The sequence below is a fragment of the Python bivittatus genome, unplaced genomic scaffold (genome assembly GCF_059951505.1).
Source record: "Python bivittatus isolate LINGU-HERP-01145 unplaced genomic scaffold, Pbiv_v1 ctg000080_np1212, whole genome shotgun sequence".
NCBI classification, from domain to species: Eukaryota; Metazoa; Chordata; class Lepidosauria; order Squamata; family Pythonidae; genus Python; species Python bivittatus.
This window is the reverse complement of record NW_028277035.1, coordinates 42,879,764-42,903,349: the sequence shown is the minus strand read 5'-3', so window position 1 is coordinate 42,903,349 and position 23,586 is coordinate 42,879,764. Positions and strand designations below refer to the sequence as shown.

Genomic DNA, 23,586 nt, shown 5'->3' with positions numbered 1-23,586 from the left:
TTTTGGTGAGGATGCTGTTTGGCCTTGCTGAGACATTTATGCTGAAGGTGATTTTATTCCCTCTCTTGTTGAATAACACAATGATTAGGTTCCCATTTGGCGCTAAGCTATAATATAGGTTGCCTGATTTTGACATTGTATTAACGTATCTATTATGGTTTATAAGCCATGGTTTATGGCTTAGTATTATGTGTGAAGTCAGTTGGGGGTTATAAAAAAGATTACTGAGGAGTATGCTACCTTCAAAGTCCACAAGAGAGTTAATAGCTGAATTCACACTTGGTTTGGTTTGGGTTTATCATTTATTTATTTATCATTATCATATGATATCATATTTATATAGTCACCTATCACATACAAAGTGACTCTGGGTGGTGTACAACAATTAAAAAGAATAAATACATAAAAACAATTACAAATAAAAACTATAAAAGCACACAAAAAACTGGAGGGGATAAAATTAATAAGGGAGCCATCGCAAAATCTTCCCTGTCCCCCAGGAGCCCCAGGCCTCATCACATAGCCAGGTCTTGAGGGACTTGCCGAATGTTAAGACAGATGAAGCTAATCTCACTTCTGGGGGGAGAAGATTCCACAAGGTGGGTGCCACAGAAGAGGCAGCCTGCCTCCTGGGACCCACCAAATGTAATTATCTGGCAGATGGGACCCGCAGCATGCCTTGTCTGCCAGACCTGATGGGAGAGGCAGATGTAATCTGGGAGAGGCACTCCCTTAGGTAACCTGGCCTCATGCCATGAAGGGCTTTAAAGATCAAAAACAGCACCTTGAATTGGGCCCAGAAGCAAACTGGCAACCAGTGCAGCTCGCAGAGCAGAGGTGTAACATGTACTGCCCTAGGGGCACACATAACTGCCTGTGCCGCTGCATTTTCCACCAGCTGAAGCTTCCGGATACTCTTCAAGGGCAGCCCCATGTAGAGCCCATTACAGAAGTCCAAATGGGAGGTGACCAGGGCATGAGTGACTGATTAGGTCCCTCTGATCTAGGAATGGGTGCAACTGGTACACAACACGAAGCTGTGCAAAGGCCCTCCTAGCCACAACTGCTACCTGCTCTTCAAGCAGGAGTTGTGACTCCAGGAGGACCCCCAGACTGCACACAGGGTCTGTCTGGGGCAGTGCAATCCCATTCAGTACCAAAGATGGCATAGCCCTAGCACCAGAAGGCCCCAAAATCCAAAGTCACTCACTCTTGCCAGGGTTCAGTTGAAGCCTGTTGTTCCCCATCCAGACCCTCACAGCCTGCTTTGTGTGACCATAGATACTGTAGTTTATTTAATAAAACGTGGTTTAATGCAATAATGTTCCACAGTATTGTAGAAATGTCCTGGGTTTTTTGGAATGAATAAGAGAAATATATCTAGAATAATGTTTGATAAGTTATAGCTCTTACGTTTTTTGAAACTGATTTATTTTGTAAAGCTATGCAAAGGCCCTCCTAGGCAAATATTTGAGCATATTTAAGCACTTTTCTATTTTCATATGTTTACTAAAAGTATTTGTATACTACTCTTCCAAATATAACCATAAAAAGATAATTGTTGAAAGATAATGTTAGGGGAGTTAATGGCTGGAGAAAGCCAATATAAGGAAATGATGGCAGCACTGAACAAGATTGCTCCTACAAGACCTCTTTTCACTTTTTGATCCTGGGTTTGTTTCATCTATTCTGTCCCTCCCTAAGAGGACCAAGTCATCCTGATCAGGGCCACTGGTTGGGAATCCGCAGGTGCAATAAGAATAGGGAGTGCATGCTGTGTTTAATAAATGTATTCAATAAATTTAATAACAATAAATCATCACTGTATAGGCCTGAGTCTGGGCATACATCAATGCTTGGTCATGTTGACTTTTGGTCTTAGGCTACCATAGCTCTAGGTATTTTTTCATTTGCTTCATCTCCCATATCATGGAGAAAATCTATCTGTGGGGTCACTAGGAGTCGAAAATGACTTGATGGCACATAAACATAATAATCCCTCATAGCTTTTTGGTAAACAGTATATGGAGAACAGGACCTCCCTGAAAGATCTTACTTCCTTACAACACCAATGTAATTAAGGATGATTCTCAAGTTAATCTGATCCTGAGATGCACAGGTCTTTGTATATTAATCTGAATCTGTAGACTTGCTGGCACCGCACAGCATCCCAGACAATAACTTACTATTGCATTTTGTACAAGTTGTTATTTCAGGACTTGTCCCAAAGATGTCACCATACAGCATATTACAGTAATGCAGGGCTGCTGTTATCAATACTTGAATCAATATGGCCAAGCAGAAATGGGCACAGCTGATATACCATATGAGTTAGGTAATAGGTCACCTATTACCAATGGTATACTAGCCAGGCATAGACCACCAATGACAATAATGGTTGTAGAAGAACTCCTGAACAGTAAGTGTAACCCCATCAAGGCAAACCATGGAGAAAAAATTCCATAATCTGGGGGCCATGACAGTAAAGACTTTCTTGTGTTCCTACCATTTTGACAGAAGGGGAACAACAGGAGGGGCCTCAGAGGCAAAGAAAAGGCTCATATGAGAGGCAGTTTCTGAGATGGGTTACCGATTGCATTTAACCATGATAAAAAATGTGCCCCAGCCAATATCTTTATTCTGCTGGATTCCCATGATGTTGCCACAGACACAATACAAAGGCTAAGTGGAAGCACACACCACGCATGCAGATTCAACAAGTTACTTCACAAGAGAGAGGAATATATAGATCCTTCCTATGTCCATGATGGGTAAAAAAAAGTTGGAAAGAATTCCAGAAATCATGCTCTGTATGACTTACCTTGTTTTACGTGTCTTAGATATATGTAGTTCCCCCCCCCCCAAAAAAAAGGGAAATGCCTTGAGTTGGGAGAATAATACAGACTCAGAGGAAATGTTGAAACTTTAAAAGTAGCTGTCTCCATTTATTGAGAAATGAATTGTACTAAGATCAGTGTGCCTAATGTGTCCCTGGAAATACAGTGGGTAGCATATGTTCTGCTCTGGGTCACGTGACCACAGGGGCTTAGAAAGGAGGCCAAACATTCTGAGATGCTGCCCACCTGCCTCTTCCAAATACAGGTGTGTTGGGGGAATTTTGTCTTGATTTTTTTTCTCTGCAGCCTCCAGCCACAACCAGCCCATTTTTAAACGTAATCCTTTTCTTTGGCCACCCTCTCCCTGCCATATCAAATTTAGTCTCACTGGAGAGTTTTCCTGCAGACAGTCATCATTTCCTTCCAATCTGTTGGGTTGGAAAGAATTAAAAGAACTGCAGTAAACGGTCACAATAAAATCTTGGTGTCTTGCAAATGTACCATCTCTTCTAATCCACTTTCGACTTTTAAATGTTAATGACACCTGTATGCACTTTTGTTATCTCAGCTGCGCAACTACATGCACTAAATACAGGTGAAACTTGAAAAATTAGAATATCATGCAAATGTTCATTTATGTCAGTAAGGCAACTCAAAAGGTGAAACCAATATATGAGATAGACGCATTACATGCAAAGCGAGATATGTCAAGCCTTACTTTGGTATAATTGTGATGATTATGGCGTTGTTGTTATTGTTCAGTCATTAAGTTGTGTCCGACTCTTCATGACCCCATGAACCATATTGCACCAGGCCTTCCTGTCCTTCACTGCCTCCCTGAGTTTGCTCATTTTCATGCTCATTGCTTCAGTGATGCTATCTAACCATCTCATCCTCTGCCGTCCTCTTCTCCTTTTGCCTTCAATCTTTCCCAGCATCAGGGTCTTTTCCAAAGAGTCCGCATTAGGTGACCAAAATATCTGAGCTTGAGCTTAATTATCAATCCTTCCAATGAGCAATCAGGGTTGATTTCCTTGATTATGGCGTACAGCTTATGAAAACCCCAAATTCACAATCTCAGAAAATTAGAATATTACATGACATCAATAACACAAGGATTGGAAATAGAACAATATCGGACCTCTGCAAAGTAGAAGCATGCATATGTACTCAGTACTTGGTTTGGGCCCCTTTTGCAGCAATGACTGCCGCAGTGCGGCGTGGCATGGATGGTATCAGCCTGTGGCACTGCTGAGGTGTTATGGAAGACCAGGATGCTTCAATAGCGGCCTTCAGCTCCGCTGCATTGTTCGGTCTCATGTCCCTCATCTTCCTCTTGGCAATGCCCCATAGATTCTCTATGGGGTTCAGGTCAGGCGAGTTTGCTGGCCAATCAAGCACAGTAATCCCATGGTCATTGAACCAGGTTTTGGTACTTTTGGCAGTGTGGCAGCCAAGTCCTGCTGTAAAATGAAGTCAGCATCCCCATAAAGCTCGTCTGCGGAAGGAAGCATGAAGTGCTCCAAAATCTCCTGGTAGACGGCTGCGTTGACCCTGGACTTAATGAAGCACAGTGGACCAACACCAGCAGATGACATGGCCCCCCAAATCAACACAGACTGTGGAAACTTCACACTGGACTTCAAGCATCGTGCATTGTGTGCCTCTCCATTCTTCCTCCAGACTCTGGGTCCTTGGTTCCCAAATGAGATGCAAAAGTTGCTCTCATCAGAAAAGAGGACTTTGGACCACTGGGCAACAGACTAGTTCTTTTTTTCTGTAGCCCAGGTAAGACGCTTCTGACGTTGTTTGTTGTTCAGGAGCGGCTTGACAAGAGGAATACATTTGAAGCCCATGTTCGGGATCCGTCTGTGTGTGGTGGCTCTTGATGCACTAACTCCAGCCTCAGTCCACTCCTTGTGAAAGTCCCCAACACTTTTGAATGGCCTTTTCCTGACAATCCTCTCTAGCCTGCGGTCATCCCTGCTGCTTGTGCACCTTTGTCTACCACACTTTTCCCTTCCACGTAACCTTCTATTGGTGTGCTTTGATACAGCACTTTGGGAACATCCAACTTCTTTTGCAATTACCTTTTGGGGCTTTCCCTCTTTATGGAGGGTGTCAGTGATGGTTTTCTGCACAACTGCCAGGTCAGCAGTCTTTCCCATGCTTGTGATTCCTACTGAACCAGCCTGAGAGACCATTTAAAGGCTCAGGAACTCTTTGCAGGTGTTATGGATTCATTAGCTGATTAGAGTGGGACACTTTGAGCCTAGAATATTGAACCTTTTCACACTATTCTAATTTTCTGAGATTGTGAATTTGGGGTTTTCATAAGCTGTACGCCATAATCATCACAATTATACCAAAGTAAGGCTTGACATATCTCGCTTTGCATGTAATGCGTCTATCTCATATATTGGTTTCACCTTTTGAGTTGTCTTACTGACATAAATGAACATTTGCATGATATTCTAATTTTTCGAGTTTCACCTTTATGCTGCATAAAGGTGTAAAGTTGGCTGCAATGATACAAAACCAAGAAAAAATGAAGGAGTGTTATGTACAGGGCCTTGAGCTCCTGAAGGAAAGGCGGGAAAGTATAATAAAGAACAAGTTACACTTCCCATTATTTCAGAGCAAACGAGCTTTAGTATTATTTCTTTTTTCTTTTTTAGTGCCTCCGAGTCAGTCTTGACTCCTGGCGAATTAGTCCCTACAGTTTTCTTGGCGAGATTTCAGAAGTGGTTCGCCGTTGCCTCCTTCCTAGGACTGAGAGAGAATGACTGGCCCAAGGCCACTCAGCTGGCTTCATGCCTAAGGCGGGACTGGCACTCACACTCTCCCAGTTTCTGGCCTGATGCCTTCACCACCACAACAAAGCGCTAACCCCGTTCAACTCGCTGAACCTGGAACTTCACTCGCAGCCGCCCCCCGCGTGTAAAAACGCGACCAGCAGATTCTCGCGAGACTTTCAGCCTAGGCGCTACGGCGCCCGCTGCTGGCGGCTGTACGCCAGGCATTCGCGGTGGGCGGGCTGGATCGGGTAGCTCGATCTTCGTCTCTTCTTCCCAGCTTCATTTGCGCCATGGCGGCTCCGAGCCTCGGTGACTCAGGCCTGCTTGCGGGGAGCTTGTTGTGCCGGCTTCTTTCGACCGACGTGCGGCCCCGGCGGGTCTGTTAGTACTGGGAGAACCCGGTGCGGGGGCTGCAGGCAGCCCAAGACAGGTACGTCCTCGAAAGGCGAGCGAGGCTAGCTGCGCCGGGACCTGTTGGCGGCTAGCGAAGGGCGAGGTTGCTGGTGGTCGCTTACGGTGCGGGGCTAAGCCGTGCGAAGCGGGTCCGGGGTGGCCTGAGGGGGCTGGTTTTGCGTGACTCTGAAATCTCCCTCCCGGGAAACGAAGTGTGGGGAAGAGGCAGAAGGTGCCGCATATGGCGAACCCGAAGCAGCGAACTTGGCCGGCCCTCCTGCCACTTAAAGAGAGGAGGTCCTGTGGGATGCCCCGGGATTTGCTTCCGTGTAAACACGCCTCCCGTGGCCCTCTTCGGCTCAGTGCTTATTTTTCTCTCCTGAACGTCTTAGGGCTGGAGCAGAGCGGCTCCGCTCTCAGACACGCTGAGCTTTGCGTGCGTTTTCTTTCCTCTGCTCTACCCGCTCCGGAAAATATTTTACCTTTTTTTTTTTTGGCAGCTGCTAAGTAGTGCTTAATAATGTAAACAACGCTGAGATTTCTGAATAAACTGCACAGTAATACTAAAGGCCTTGTTTTCTTCTCCCTGTTCCAAATGCCTCAGAAGTTACTGAGCCGGAGTGGGTAGAAAGACGGAATAGGCGGTAGTTCGTGGAGTTCAGTTCAGTTCAGTTCGGGGTCGAAGCTTACTCTGCATCTCAGAGAAGCCATCCGGCTTTGACCAGCCCCGTGCGATATGGACAACACTGAACAGAATTCGCATGGGCCGTGGTAGATGTGCAGATGCCCTTTATAAATGGGCCAAAATAAGACCACTGGTGTGTGATTGTGGGGCTGAAAACCAAACTATCCAACGTATAGTGACAGAGTGCCGAAACAGAGCCTATAATGGAGATTTCGCTGATTTCCTGGCTGTGACAAATGAAGTAAAAAATTATTTTTGTAATCTAGACATATGTTTATAATTTTATATTTTATATTTCATATTCTGTATTTTATTCCTTGTGTTTTTATTCTACTGAATTGCAACATGAATGTGCCAAGCGATAAATAAATAAATGGAGTTCAGCACAGTAGTCAAGTGGATGCCCTTGGGAAGCTCACAGCCCTGGACAGCTATGGCTCCTTTCCAGTGCTGCTTTCCAGGAGCCAGCATTTAAGATATGCTGCCTTGGTTCAGGAGATAGTGCAGTAAACAGCCACTGGTAGTAGCAGCCATTGATACTTTGGTTTTCTGTGAATCTGCTGAGCCAGTCCTCTTTTAAAACCATCTAACTTGGCTGCTATTATAATGACTGTTAGAAGTGAATTCTCCAGTTTAACAATATGTTAAACCATAAACATAAGCAGTATGTTTATATATGTATCTAAATATAATTATCTGTGGTAGCGGCGATTGGTTGACTATGTGCCATCAAGTCATTTTTTACTCCTAGTGACTACCTCAACATCTTTTTCTTTCTGCCTTCTTCCTTTACTTTTAGTGAGGGAAAGGTTATAATTGTAAAGCTCAGCAGTTATTACTTAAAGCTCTTTTAAATTAGGTGGAGGGTTGCATCAGAATGAACTGTAGATGTGCTTTATGCATGTTACCACCCTGTACTTTAGAGAAGCTTGGGCAAGACTTCAAAAGTTCTAAAATGAACTTTGTTCATTTTCCTCTTATTTGCATTTATATAACAATTCATAACAGTCTCTCCTGTGTTTGTGCAGTTCTTTAACTGAACGTAAGCCAGGCAAAATGTTGGTATGAGACCATAAATGAGTATTGTTTGAGTATGTTTTATACACTACCCAGGAACTTGGGAGATGGGTGACCTTAAAATCAAATTAAGTTCCTTTGTAAATTAGGAAGTAAAATCTGTAACTTTGGTAAAGAGTGATGATGGTAGAATGATAGATGACAGACCATGGTTACTATTACTTATAGCTAGATGCTTCTATTTTTATTTTATTATGTGCATCCATGTCATTTTAGTACAGTGCTGTAGGGGAATATGTCTCTGTTAAGTCTTGGGTTTCCCTATTAGTAAATCTCTCCTAAAATAGTGGTCTGTGTACTTGAATTATGTGCTTATGTAGGTTTGTGAGGTAAATACTTGTGTTAACTTTTGAATGTGTGATAATTCAATAAGTAGATTTCTATTTTAATACCCTTATCTTGTAGTTAAAGATCTTTAAGTTTAAAATAGGTGTAAATTTATTTATTTATTTATATAAATGTTGCTTCATGTATCAGATAATCCTTATTTTGGTCATTTGATCAACAAAATTTACATTCAGTATTAAAATTAAAGTCATCCCATTGTACCAATACTTAGCTTATTATAATAACTAAAATTGAAGGTGCTAGGACAAATGAAAAAACCTAATACCAATACCATGAGGATTGTACATAGGAGAAGGATTATGAAGTTAATTATGAATGAAGCTATATAAATCTATGTAATTGGTGTACAGTACTATTATATAAAACTATATATTATACTAAAATGACTAACACAGAATATTAAATCACCAAATCACTAAAGTCTACAAGTATTTCAAAACTGAATATTAATGATGTGATTGAAAAACTATAATGCAAAAATGTAGGTAGAACATAGAAAGGGATACATATCTTTCCTACACTATGTGATTACTAGATTCTGATTGGGCTGTAATGTGCTGAGTGCTGTAATGCTGTAGTATTGTTCCAGTATTAATATGCTAACTTTTATCATATGGGACATGTGTTTTTTTCAGCTACCCTTTTCTCCCCTCCCCAACCGAGTTGAGGTTTCTTTGGTATAACTAGCTAGATATTTTAGTCAGGACCATATCAAAAGTTGCAGAATCTCCAGATGGAGGCATTTCGTGATTGGAGAATTACCCTGTTAGATTTCTTTGAAGTAGTTAAAGCAATTCTTAGCATATCTAATAATACTGAGAAAATATACACATCTGCTGCAATTTGTCATACTGCTTTAACTTTAAAAAAATTTCTTGCTTCTTAATTTTTGTTAGTCTTTCTGCATGGAAGCTCCTGGGGATGATTTGATAGTTTCAGCTTCAACACGAGAATGCTCTATTTTGACATCTTTCTGTCATCATAACTTGTGGTAAGATCTTTTAGCTATTATTTTTTCTTCTCATAACAAGCTTTATTAGGATAATACCCAAATTAATTTCTAATGTTATATAATTAAATTGTTGCCTTCAAATTAAATGTTAGCTAGCATCCATTCTTTAAAAATAAAAGATTTAGAACTATCTCATAATATTCTTGGTTTTATTATAATCCAAGATATTTTATTCTAGTCTAATTGTTACAGACCAAAATACCTTATATTTTTATTAGGTAACAGCAGTCCTGCCCTGGATTTCTAAATAGTGAAGCATCTGGAATTACAATCATGACTTCAAGACGAACAGATATTCCTGGTAAAAGTAATTGACAAAGAATTCACATATATTTAAATAGGGTGCAGTAGCAATTGTAATATTTAGTTTCCAATTCATGTTTGTCAAGAGTTTAATATTACTGTTTTGAGGAGGGCTTGTTTATATTTAGATGTATAAAGGCCCATAGAGATGGGTAGGTAGAAACATCCCCCCGCCACACTCTTCAGTGGATATATTCAAGAATAAGCTACGCAGCCTCCTGGCTAAATGTTTTCATTTGGATTCCTCACTGAATAGGAGGTTGGTCTTCATGGTCTAAATTTTTTTTTTAGCTGTATGATTCTAATACTCTGAAGTTCTGGCTCTGCTCTAAGGAGACTGTTTTGTTTCAGTTAGTTTTGAACTAACATATTATGCCTGTTAGCTTTCTTCTTTTAAATAGAGATATTAATTATTGAGATTGGCTAGCTGGATGGTAATATTTAAACTTGCAAAATGACTGGTTCTGTTATGAGAAAAATGCTATATTCTCATCTTCTCTTTCTTATTAGAGGTTTTATATGGTATCTACAGGATTATGTGTTTAATTATTCTAATGTTAGCATGTATTCTGTTGAGTCCTGATTTTAATTTGCTATTGAGCATGTTTGTTTTGATTGGAAAGCTAGTGTACCTCTCTTCCTTGACCATGTGTGGAAAAAAGTTAACTATTTTGGGACAGTAGATTAGGCTATTACATATCTTTAATTACAAAATCCTTCATGCATTTATAAGTAAGAATTTTCCAGCATTACCTTTTCATATCCCCCCCGCCCCCCTGTACTTGGAAGAAAGCAAACTGGATGTCAGAACAAATTGTGGAAATTGCTGTGAAGAGAAGCCAAAGCCAAGAAAGAAAAAAATCTGAGGCAGGAATTTAACAAAAGGTTTCAGAGAGCTGTTAGAAGAGATAAGAACAATATTACAATGGCATCTGTAAAGATATTGAAGATGGAAACAGACATGGAAAAACAAAGGAAGTCTTCCAAAAGATCTCTGAATTCAGAAGGAGAATCCAACCTCAAATTGGTATGCTAATGGATGGCAATGGACAGACAGTAATTGATTCAGAGATCAAACAAAGATGGAAGGAGTGTACTGAAATACTGTGTAGTACAGATGTACAGAGATGTCAACAGCCAAGATACCTTATATGATATTCCTTACTTAAAAGAACCTCTAGTGTTAGAAATAAGTCAAACAACAGAAGAAGAACAACCAAGCTATGCCAGCAAATCTGGAGAATGACACAATGCTCTTATCTGGAGACTGAAGAAGGTTCATCTACATCAGGGGTTCCCAAATTCTTCAGCTCATCGACCCCTTCATGAAGTTTCAGATTGTTCATTGACCCCCAAACATTTATTATATGAAAGTAATTTAATAAATATTACTTTAACTAATAGTACTAGGCATAGTAATAATAACAACAATGGATAGTCTCATCGACCCTTGGGGGCTGATACTGACCACTTTGGGGAACCCTGAACTACATTCTAATACTAGAAAAAGGAGACTTAAAGGAGTATGCAAACTTATCATATAATACGCATAATTACACATGCTAACAAAATAATGCTTAGGATCATCCAATGCAGATTAGAGCCCTACATGGAAAAAAAGATGCCAGGTGTTTAAACTGGCTATGGAAAAGGCCAAGGATCACCAGACGTTATTGCTGATGCATGCTGGATAATTGAAAAAGCCAGAGAATGCCAAAAAGAAGTCAATATGTGCTTCCTTGATTATAGAAAGGCCTTCAGTTGTATCATCATATTAAACTATAGAATGTGCTTAGAAAAATTGGAATCCTAGAACATCTCATTGTCTCACATGAAATCTATGTACAGGTCAAGAAGCCACAGTTTGGACAGAACATGGTGAAATGGACTGGCTCCAGGTTGGCGAAGAAGTGAGACAATGCTGTATACTCTCCCCTTATTTATTTAACCTAATGCTGAATATATATTAAGGGAATCTGGATTGGAAGAAGATGAGCATGGTTTTAAAATCAAGAAACATCAAGAAATATCAAGAGACATCAATAACCTGTGCTATTGCTGATGACATTACTCTGATAGCTGAAAATGCAAAGGATCTCCAAGCTCTAGTAATACAGGTAGTCCTCGCTTACTGTCCACTTGTTCAGCAACCATTTAAAGTTGCAGTGGCACTGAATGAGTGGTACTTATGACCAGTCCTTGAAGTTCCAGCTGTCTCAGTGTCCCTGCAGTCACGTGATCGCAATTTGGGCACTTGGCTACTGGCTCACACTTACTGGATGCTGGATCTGGGCCACTGAAATCTCTCCAGAGAGAGGAGAGCGCATAAGATCGCCCACATATACTCTGGACAGCTGCTACTCATACATAGACAGCAGGAACCGAGGTTTTTGTGGTTGCTTGTGAGTTGAGCAGCTGGGAGTTGAGGGATACCAACTGGCTTGCAGTTATAATGTAACCTATATGGACAAAAAGTTTGGCCGATCCTCATTTCTTAATCACTTTTGGAATTACTTTTTAAATTGTTTTTTAAATATTGAGAACCTTCAGAACGGCAAGTTTTATGGCATTCACTAGGTAAGATTACTTCAATCCTTAGCGAAGATAGTTTTAAGTTTGAATTTAAGGACTTAGAAAAAAAACTTTTTGGATTAAACAGCAAAAGGGTAATTTGAGTGTTGATTTTGGAACATTATAAGGGTCCAGATGGATTTGAAATAAAAAGTTTAAATTAATTATATAAATCCTTCCCATGGGAAACTGCTGATGTTTTTGAATTCTAAAAATAGAAGCATGATAGGGAACTAAAGATTGCAATTAAAGGAGAAGAACACCTAAATTTGACTTGCTAATACAGAATGGAGCAAAATACTTTAACATCAGATGTATTGAAAGATATTTGTAAACAGTGAACTCAGAAGTTAATTTTGAAAATATCTGCCATCATAGATAGATGATTTGTAAATGATGATGTGGAAGAGGTACAGTTTCTACTGGATACGAATGAAGTTGATTTAAATGTGGATTTGGAAATGACAGGCTACAAGAATGATATGGAAGGAGATGAAGTACTGGATATACAATAATACCAACTGAGGCTTTAATAATTAAAAGGGACATACAAATAATAAACCAGAAGAGTGATACTGGTAATTTTTTTATATTGGATGTACAAAAGAGGCCTGTTAAAAGTTTTGAAGAATTCTGTGACAAAAGGCAAAGAAAAAAATGAAAAGGAATCAAGTTCTAGGAAAGAGAACTTTCCTTTTCTGTTAAAGTTTTCAAGGATTCTGTGAGAAGAGACAAAAGATGAAAAGAAATCGACTTCTAGGATATTATTTAAAGGGATTAAAGGCCAAGACTATTGGGAGTAAGGGGAAGGAATATAAAGTTGGTTTATTTAATCAAGGTTAAAATAGATGTGTTGCTATCTCTGATAATCATTAATGTTTTTTTGCTGACCAGTACTGAATGATGAGGTTTTAAGGCTTTGTTTAGACCAGAGATGAGATAGGGGAAGAAGAGCTGATTTTGTACTTTAAGTTTATTTGATTAAGGTTAAAATAGTTATGTGGTTATTTCTGGTAAGCCTTAATGGATTTTTATGGACTAAGATTGAATGACAAGGTTTTGGGGACGTCTTTATAGATAAAAGATGACATATAAAAGTAAAAGGAAAGATTATAAAGTGGGTTTATCGGATTAAGTTTAAAATAGGTATGTTGTTACTTCTGGGAACCCTTAATGAATTTTTGCTGATTGAATGATGAAGTTTTAAGATTTGTTTATAAATAAGGAGATGAGATATGGATGAAGAGATTGTTTCTAAGAGAAGGTGATGAGTTGTAAAAATTTTTTATACTTGTGACAAGGGGGAAGTTACTTTATAAATTTTTTTTTGCTTTGCTATACTTTTTTTCTTTTTCTTTTTTCTATATTTTCTTTTTTCTTTTCTTTTGCAATCTTTAATAAAATTATTATTAAAAAACCCACAAAGACCTAGCTCCCTGGAGAAGGCTAGGAAAGGTGGAAAAAAGAGGAGAGGATGACCAGCAGCAAGGTGGATGGCTTCAGTTGCAGTGGTGATGAGTGCACCATTGGAAGACCAGGCTGGGGAAAGATCATGGAGAAAATCTATGAATGTAATCACTAATAGTCAACACCTCTTCATGACACATAATCAATGTGTGTGCACGTTAGGAAATCTGGTTCATCCCCTGTCCTAAATGTCTTATATTGAAGGAAATCAATAGCATGCCATGCTGAAGAAAATCAATGGTATATAAGATTTTGATATTAAAAAATTGTCTTTCAGTAATTCTGCATTCTACATTTTTAAAACATTTGGCTAAGAATTTTGTAGCCCTAACAATTTTCGCATGTCATATTTGAAATGAACCTACAAAACAAAATATTATATTTAAATCAAGGGTGGGCAACCATGACTCTAGGGCAACATGAAGTCTTTAGGCCAATTTTATAAGACATTTGTAAGGGATCAAGCGAGATCCTTGAAAAAAAAATCTACGTTTTCTCTGACAGTAATTCAGAGAAATTACTCTGAATATGGGTAGAAAAGATGTGCTGAGAAGAAAAGTAGATTTGGTGAGAATTAGTGTCCTTATCCACCTCTTGCTTCAGCCTTGTTTATCATTTCTAAGCAGCGTGGACCTCAATAGAAAAGATTGTGTTAAATCATGGTGTAGTATGATATAGCTTCATTTGATCATTAAGACTTAATTGCATCAAAAATGTTCCAAAATTATGGTACTGATCCTAGAAGGCCCTTAATGAAAGGAGGTTTAATATTACCTATTCTGCTTGTGAAAAGGTAAAATACTAAAAGTTCAAATCGTTGTGTGAAATCTCACTCTCTATCCTTAGCTATTGAACATGGCTCTGGAAGCCTTCTAGGGAAGATATCCCAGCCAATTGGAATGAGTCGTCGGGCATTCAGTTATGATGATGCCCTGGAGGATACAGCACCAATGACTCCTCCTCCTTCAAATATGACCTCCAATATCTTGTGGAAACAACCAGTCATTCCAGAACACAAATATGAAAAGCTTTCCCAGGTATGCAGTCTGTTGAGCAAATAAAGAGATAGTATGAGGTTTCTAGTGATATTTTCCTGTTGAGCAGGAGATGACAGTTTATTTCCTAACTAACAACTGAAATTAAGCATATTGAAGCATTTGATTAGAAGAGGTGATATATTTTTTAAAGCCATAAATCCTTAGAGGTAAACATCTTTTAAAAATGACACAGTTCTACACTGATAAGACTTGGTAAAATGTTTCTTATAAAAAGAATGAGAGACAACAGTGGAGAGGAGATATTATTCTTAGAGTACTTTGAGCAAAGGCATGTATTTAATTAAAACCTTTTCTATGAAAAAGTATATTCTGCACTGAGTATAAACTGCATGCTCTGAAGCTTATTTTGGAAATGTTAGGTTAAACTGAAGGAAACAGATAAAAACTACAAGCCCAGTTTACTCATTCTGTAAAGTCTTTATTACTGTTTTAATATAGAAGGAATTGATACTTATAACACAGACTGAAAATCTGAAATTCATAAATAAACTATACAGTGGTACCTCTACTTACGAACTTAATCCGTTCCGTGACTCTGATCGCAAGTCGAGTTGGTCGCAAGTTGAAGTAAATTTTCCCATAAGGTTCAATGTAATTACCGTTAATCCGTTCCGGCGTCCGCGGACCACGCGGCAGGGGCGGAAAAACGGCCGCTGACCACGCGGCAGGGCGGAAAAATGGCCGCAGACGACGTGGAACGGGCGGAAAAACGGCCGCGGACCACGTGGAACGGGCGGAAAAATGGCCGCGGACCACGTGGAACGGGCGGAAAAATGGCCGCGGACCACGTGGAATGGGCGGAAAATGGCCGCGGACCACGTGGAACGGGCAGAAAATGGCCGCGGATCCGGTTCGTAAGTCGAGGCGAGTTCGTAAGTAGAGGCAAATTTTTGGGGCTGGAGCTGGTCGTATCTTGAAAAATTCGTAAGTAGGGGCGTTCGTAAGTAGAGGCACCACTGTACTAGCCTTAAATAACTAAAATAACTTTGTATCTTATATAAAACAAAGAGTGTTTTTTAATAAGGGGAGGAAGCAGTTGTGGTTGTCATTCTGATACATGGTCTGTTTTTCAGAAATAGTGAATAGCCTGAAAATTGTGCTTGTCACCTTAAGCAGGAAGTTAATGACAAAAAGTGGAGAGAATTATTGAGAGAAGAGCCTTTTTATTTATTTCTGTAGCAGACTTTTTCCAGTGAAAATTAAAGTGGCTTATTTAGTGAATTCTTGTTATCAAATGGCTACAAGATTGGTGGTTTCAAAATGCTATACAGTACAAGGTAAGAACATTGTAGGCAAGAAAGTGGAAATACATCAACTTAAGAGTATTGCGTTCAATGCAAGGGTTCCAAAACTTTTCTCCATGAGATCAGGAGTTTTATATGGAATTCTCCTAGTTTTGTCTCTTTCTCCTCAAACTGTACCTGGCTTCCTCTGTACAGGTTGAGGAAGGGGAGACTAGCATGCATTCCTCTGTCAAAATTCCCTCATCTTCCTCTGAGGTGAACAAGATACCAGTAGTGAAGGCCAAAGCCACCCACATCATCATGAATTCTCTCATTGCAAGTAAGAGCTCTTGCATTCCTCTGGTAGGCAAGTTAATTTGCACAGAGAATTTTGCAATGTAGGTTGTTTCCCATTTATTTGTGAATTATTTCTGATGTTCTTCTGAATTAAGACATAGTTCTATTTGTGCAGAGGGAAAAATTGCATACCATAATAGGAGGTGACAGATCTTTAAATTCTAATAAAATGTCACAACCACCACTTTGATTCTGATACCTGTTATACCTCAAGTGCAAACTAGCCAATGAAAAACTGAAAAATGTTTCCCAACTGTTATACCACTGTATTGCACTTTTGTGATAGTATTGATCATCTACCACCATCTACCATTCATTAGTTTGGCTAACATACTTGGTTTGTCCAACAAACGTCTTCTAACGAATGGCTGGGGGAGGCAGTTTCTTGCCACTTGTGTATTGGTAGCTGGTACATCTTTGTGGGAAATAAAGAACATACTGACGTAATAGAGAATTAGGTTGAAAAATCAAAAGGTTGGCAATAATATGCACATTCTATTAATGGGCAGATAATTGGAAAATAGGCTGTGTAACTTCATAATCAGTGCTTGAATTAGGACTATAATATAATGTAATTTAAAGCTTTATACCCCTTTCTGTGTTTGGTCTGCCATAGCTTTAGAAACCCTTAGTGTGATCTTGCTATTGAGCAGATGTTCTTGAATTTTATTTATGTGATTGAGTGATACACTGCCTTTATTTTTGTGCAACTCCAGGCAGTGTACATAATGTTCCTGCCTCCTATTTTCTCCACAACAATAACACTGTGAGGTGAGTTGGGCTGAGAGAGAATGATTGGCCCAGGGTCACTCAGCTGGCTCTCCTGCTTAAGGGAGAACTCTATTTGTCTAGTAACACAACAGCATGGAAGATGAGTTCTGCAAATCTGTATCATCCAAGGTTACTTTTCTTTCCCATCTAATTAAAATTGTCTAGCAAGGTTTACTTTAATGTAGAAAATGTTTTATTTAGGAAAAATGATGATGAAATGTATTTTAATATTTAAAAACTCTGTATCTTAGTGGTAGAATATTTTGTTTCAGTATCTAAGGATCAAAGTTCATATCCTGTTGTCTCCTGCTGAAGACTGAAATCTTGGAAGCTGATGTCAGTTGAAATAGTACAGAGTTAGATTATTAATGATCTGCCTCAGCATAAGGGCACTGGGACCTCATTTACCAAAAAAAGCAACAAGGAATGGCAGTGTTTTTGACCTGAAGAGAAAAAACCTTGAAGGGTAGCATTATTAAGTTCTGGCATTCCCAGAACTTAATACTGCTCTTGTGCTTGGTAGCTTGCTACTTAGCAGTGTTTTATTTCTTTGCATAGAAACCTATATGGAAGAAATCATTAGAACATGCTGGAATAAAGCTTAAAAAATCTGACTCTAGAACAAATGGGAGAGGGAAAGTGTGTGTATTTATGTGAATGAAAGAATTCTGAGCCATTGATACAGTCCTAAATTATCTTGCTGTTATGATCTACATCAAGTCCTCATTTCCATTTTCTAAAGTTTCCATGTTCAGAATGTTCTAGAACCTTTGTTATACATGGTATAAACGGTTTAAAGAAATTCCACACTCTACTTTACTAGTTAGTGACTATGGATGTTTATGACATCGCTCTTAGAAAACTATAGTAGGCAGCACAGTTTGGAGAAATGTGTGAATGTGTATTGTTGTCCATTCTAGAACAAACCCAGGAGAGCATTCAGCAATTTGAACAGCAGGCAGGGCTAAGAGATGCCGGATACACTCCACACAAAGGCCTCACTGCAGAAGAAACAAAATATCATCGTGTGGCTGAGTCATTCCATGTAAGGTGCTTGGGCCCTACTATGCTTTAGTCAGTCAATTACTCTAGTTGGTGGAGATGGTTAGTTATTATTTTACAGAACCAAGTGTGGAGGGAAGAGACGTTTATTGCTGTGCATCTTTGACACATTTGTGATTCATTATTTTTTCTGTTATACATTTTTGGATGTGTGTTTAAAGTATGTGTAAATGGGGAATGTGCAAAATTTGTTAATCCAGGACTGGAAAATTCTGGAGAACCCTGCAACATTTCATTTTTTTCTGGACTATGCCATTCTGCAGGTGGTTTGTCAGTACCCAGAAGTAAATCCTCTGAACCAGAAGTGGCTAATGTATGATAACCCCTGGAGCATTTCAAGCCATTTCTGGCCTGCATAATTTACTTCTAGAAACCACTCCTCCAGAATCGCATGATCATCTGGGAAATGGAATATTCTGAGTGGGAACAAAATGGTCTCTTCTTGATGAATTAGTACATTCTTAATGCAAATATAGCGCTGTGAATTCTTGATTCAGTATCAATGCATTGGCAGTGAAAGTAACACTATAAGCCCCTGTTTCCATGGTATCACAATCCAGCCTTTTTGAGGAAGGGCATTTTAACTTACTGCTACTGGGAGGCAGCTATTTTTTTTTTTTTATCTGCCTGTCGCAGTTCATGCTAAACTGGCTAGATAGAAATAGAGAGATGTGACTTCAAAATGGTATGCTCTGAAATATATCTACTTATTTCCATAAAAATCTATAATCTTGAATGAAGCTTTTTTACATATCATCAAATGCTTTCATAAAGCTGTGCTGACAAAAAATGTGGAATCAACTTTGATTATTGGTGGGGTTTAGGTTAAATTCAGAAAGTTTCCAAATGTTTGTCTGTTGCCTTTCTAACAGAATTTGAAGATGCAAAGTGGAGAGATGGTTAAAGAAGATAAACAGGCCTCTTCTGCCCAGTCCACACCAAGCAGCACTCCTCATTCTTCTCCCAAGCGCTCATACAGGTAAATTTCCTAAAAGGAAAGTAAAATCACAAATTGTCTGAATGTCTTGAACACCTAGATTCCTTTGCATATTTTAAGTATTCATATTAGGAATCTGTTTGATTCTCCAGATGTTGTGTTCTTACCGTTGATGGGTATTTTGTGAAACACTTCATATAAAGTTCCCCTAGATTTATGTTCTGTTTTAAATTTACTTGAAGTGAGAGTATCTGTGGGGTAGAGATGCTTGTGGAAATCTGATGCACAAAAGTCTAGTTCCCCTGTTTTGGTTTCTGGTTCTTTCACTGAAGGGGCTGGTTTAGTCATGGAACGTATGCTTCTGTCACTGGTCCTGATCGTGCTTCCATGGATTCCAACAGTGGTGATGGTGATAAAGTACCACCTGAAAAATGGAGCATTTTCGGACCTAGAGCTCTTCAGAGATCTACCACTGAGTCAGGTATAGTATTATTTTGAGAAAACATGATTTTTATATAAAAAAGAATAAATTAAATACACTTTACAGGGGTTCAGAATTAAAAAAGTATAAATTAAGATATGATCAGATATTTCATTGTAGCTGTAGTTCAATTGGTAGAGCTTTTGTTTTGCTAATAGTAAGTTCTGGTTACTTCTTCAGTAAAAAATATCTGATTAGTGGCTGGTGGTGAAGTTTTCCATATTACAATTTGATAAGCTCTTCTAAATGAATTACAATAGAATAGGAACCCTCAACTATTGAAAGGGAGTGTAAGAGTTCCAGGAGTGTATTACTGAGATATGATGGGGGAGAGTAGCAGTGTTGCTGTTTGAAAAATCTACTGAGTTGCATTTCATGATCCCAAGGTAGGGGAGGTGGGGTAGTGCTGATTGGTAGGACAGTCTAGCAGTGACCAGGAACCCCATGCTGGAACTGGTAGTCTGCTGATGCCTATTTACAGTGTTGGGCCATAGGGACAAGCTATCTTGCTTGTGTGCCATTCACCTTGCTGGGCAACAAGATCCCTTCTGGAGCTTATCACAGGTCTGGGGATAGAGTATCCTTGGCTGCTAGTGCTGGGGATCTTTATGGAATTCATGGCCACAATGGCAATCATGTGTTTGTTCCAAGTAATCTCAGGTCTGATACACATAGGCAGTCATATGTGAGATCTGGTTTTTACTTACGAATGTTGACATCTGATCTGAAATTGGAGGATGTAAGAGCTAGTCCTTTGTCTGGTCAGATCATACTCTGGTGATTACAATACTCATTTCTTCTGAGAACTTCCAGAAGGAGTATCACTTAAAATGATCTGCCTCAGGTGCCTGATAGATCTGGGATAGATTCCAGAGGCACTCCAGGATGTTCCTAGCAATCTAGTAGACAATCATTTTGAATACCTGGTTGATCTCTCGAATATGGAGGTGACCAAGGCACTTAATGCACTTTTTACTTCTCTGCCCTGATTGTGTTCCTGCAGCTCTATTTAGGGTGGTCTGTGCCTGTTTGGAATGCAGGAAGATTTTTCTGAGGACCACTTTTAAGATCTTGGGGCAACACTTGGCTGATAAAATCACTGTAATCTCCTTTGGCTTGGACTGTGCATGGGTGAAGTCAGAGGAAGTTATTGGAGTATCATTTTGCAAGGTTACTTGGAATATGTTTCAGCTTGATGACTGAGTGGATAGGATTATCTGTGGGATCCATGTCCTACTTGGTTCTTTTGGGGAGCATGGGGGAGGTGAGGGGCTAGATATGGGAGATACCTAATGTCTTCGGGAGGGAACGGTTATATCCTCCATCTTGAAGGTGGTGGTGTTGCTTCCTTCTGATGAAGACTTCTCTGGACCTTGCCAGACTTGACAACTACCTCTTGGTCCCCAACAGTCCCTTTTTGAGGATGGTTGCAGAGTGGTGAGGCTCTAAATGTAGGTTGGTTGCCCTGGTGGATAACCTGTGTTGAAACCTTGGATGGTGAGGGAGTGCACCACTGCTGGTCCTTTTAGACCTCCTGGCACCCTTTAGTACCATCAACCATGATATCTTTATGAACCTTCTGTGAGATTTGGGAGTTGGGGGTACTGTTCTGCAGTGATTCAGTCAGTAATAATGGGGTAGTTCATCCAAATGGTTGCTCTGGTTCATTTCTGTCTCTTCCTGTTATAATTTAACATTTACATGAAGATGCTGGGGGGCTCCATTCATCAGTATGCTGATGATACCCAATTGTATATAGCCATCCTGGGCTGGAATTCTGTGAAAATCCTGAATCAGGGCTCAGATGATCTTGGGGTCTGGATAGGAATAAACAAGCTGAAGTTGAATCCATGTAAGACAGACATGTTATTTGTCCAGAAACTATTTGGCAGTTTACCAGTTGCAGTGAAAAGTCTGGATAGAGAGGCATTCTTGGAAGAAGTAAGCCTGTGACTTGAGGGGTCACAGGGGTTTTCCTAGATTCATAGCTACTGCTAGATGGGAATGCCCTGGGTCCCATCCATTAAGCGGTGTTATCTGATGGGATCCTGGAAGCGTATATTTATTGCAGCACCTGCCCTTTGGAACAGAATCCCCCAGATAATGATTGCTCTTGTGGCCCTTCTTGGAACATGACGCCTTGGCGCAGTGGTCACCCATATCCTCATCTCCTCTTGAATCAGCTATTACAGTGTGCTTCATGTGAGGCTGCCTTTGAAGGCTACTTGGAAGCTGCAGTTTGTACAGAGCCCCTCTCCTGGCGTATGAGAATCCCTAGTGCAATGTACTGCCTATTGGCTACACTAGGATTCTGGGTACATTTCAAAGTGTGGATTTTAACCTATAATGTTATTTATGGCTTGGCACCTAGATATCTGCAAGACCACCTACTTTGGATTTGTATGTCGCAAATGGGGATGCTGAGGCTGTGAGATCAGGGTGAGAAGGGTAGAGTAGCCTCTCTGGGAGTATCACAGTGCTATGATAGTTTATCTTCAAAGAACTGGAAAAATTCCTGCCAACTTTGGAAGAGCTGCTATCAAACATTGTCAATAATAATGCTTTTCATTTTCCTCTTCCAGTTTGTATCTTTTGCTGAAGTTCTAGTAGTAGCAAAGGTATATATTGAAGGATCTATTATAATCTATTTTGTATTACTATATATTGCCTTAGGGGGCTTTACCATTCAGACATATAAGGGTGCTCAGAAGCCATCTCCAGTGGAACTGATGCGTGTACAGACCACCAGGATGTCAGAGGACTCTGCAGATTTCAAGCCTCCCAAGATGGATATTCCACATATGGAAGAAAAGAGGCGGTCTCCGCATTCTCACAGTCTTAAACCCCGGGACTTGAATGTGCTTGCTCCCTCTGGATTTTAGGAGTATTTCTACTTAAATGGCGCAATTATGTTCTTGCTATCTGATAGGGTAGACTCCATTCCATTCATGAACCCCTGATAAAAAAAGACAACTCTATGCCTTCTAGCTCAGAATTATAAATGGTGATGAAATGAGGTCTGGGCAGCTTTCTGAATTTATTGCTTTTCCCCCTCTCAAATGGCTCTCTGGGTACACTATAAATCAAAGTGATCCTATTAGTGAAATTCTGACAACAAATCCTGTGCTTCTTTATACAGCTATACTTCAAAAAGGAAACCTACAAAACTGTTGAAGCTGTTTTGAATATTTGCGCTCCCACTACTAGATTTGATGCTGATGTTCAGACCAGATTATCAATAGACACTGCATTATTTTTTAATATCTAAATGTTTTTTTTTGAAGCTTGAAGGGAATCCAGGAAAAAAAAAAAAGGAAATGTTATGGTTTGCTAAGGTGTTGTTCCTGGAGGAATTATTTTTCAAATGCAGTCACTCTTGCTGTTTTCATACATAAAAGTTCCATGTCTAAGAAAGTTTTAGAATTAAGTAAGTTCCCCTTCTAGACCTGTGGCATGAAATATGGTATTGTTTATGGTGGGTTTTGTTATTGTTGTTGTTGAAATCAAATGATTCAGCATAAAGTTGAATGTAGGCAAATTTCTTCATTCCTAAAGTAGCCAGACTCTTTTTTAATAAGGGAATCTAAGAACTGAAATCCCTTGGAGTTTGAAAATTGTAGCCATGCTTTCTATGAAAAGAATGTGAAACAGAATGTCATAGAAAGTACAATAGTCATTCCTATTTAGGCTTCTTTGGGAGGCAAAGGAATCCAAAATAAAATTATTTAAAAGAACATGGGAATATTTTAATTCAGCTGCTCAATGTGTGAATGTTACTATTAATGCTTGATTGAACACCTATTTTCTCAGATTTCTATTTTAGAATCATTCAGAGATATCATGAAAGATAAAAGTGTTTGGTATATGCTCTAAGGCAAATGGGCATATATTGTTTCTTTCTTTTTTAGTTTAAGGCTGTTGAATGATATTACAGTAGTGAGATGGCAACTTAGAAGCATTCCATTATATAAATCCTTTCTTTCTTTCTCAACAGCATCTCAAACAGCATATTTCATGAACCTTTTTTATGTCTAAATTGGCTCTATGTCCTATTAAATCCAAATTTTGTTTCCTATAAATTGTGGGTGCTGCTATATCTAAGAGACTTAACAATCCAGCTTCATCTTTTTTCTTCACAACATCTGCAGCTTGGACCTGTATTGCTTTGATAGTGCTGTATCAGCTCATCACTGCTTGTACCCAGGA

General features: G+C 39.4%; 1 protein-coding gene across 3 annotated transcripts; it reads left to right on the top strand.

Moving 5' to 3' along the window:
* Window positions 1-5,847: 5,847 nt before the first annotated feature.
* Window positions 5,848-23,114, top strand: KIAA1191 (KIAA1191 ortholog). 3 transcript variants are annotated; one of them, XM_088133918.1, is made up of 9 exons: window positions 5,848-6,065; window positions 9,035-9,129; window positions 9,369-9,457; window positions 14,338-14,528; window positions 15,989-16,112; window positions 17,821-17,945; window positions 18,835-18,941; window positions 19,301-19,380; window positions 22,054-23,114. In XM_088133918.1, the coding sequence occupies exons 3-9, from the start codon at window positions 9,424-9,426 to the stop codon at window positions 22,260-22,262; spliced, it is 870 nt and encodes a 289-aa protein (XP_087990044.1). In that variant the 5' UTR covers window positions 5,848-6,065; window positions 9,035-9,129; window positions 9,369-9,423; the 3' UTR covers window positions 22,263-23,114. The 3 variants fall into 3 exon arrangements, with proteins under 3 accessions (XP_087990044.1, XP_087990043.1, XP_087990042.1); XM_088133917.1 differs by having other exon boundaries at window positions 5,849-6,065; window positions 9,369-9,451; window positions 19,232-19,380; XM_088133916.1 differs by having other exon boundaries at window positions 5,849-6,065; window positions 19,232-19,380.
* Window positions 23,115-23,586: the final 472 nt, after the last annotated feature.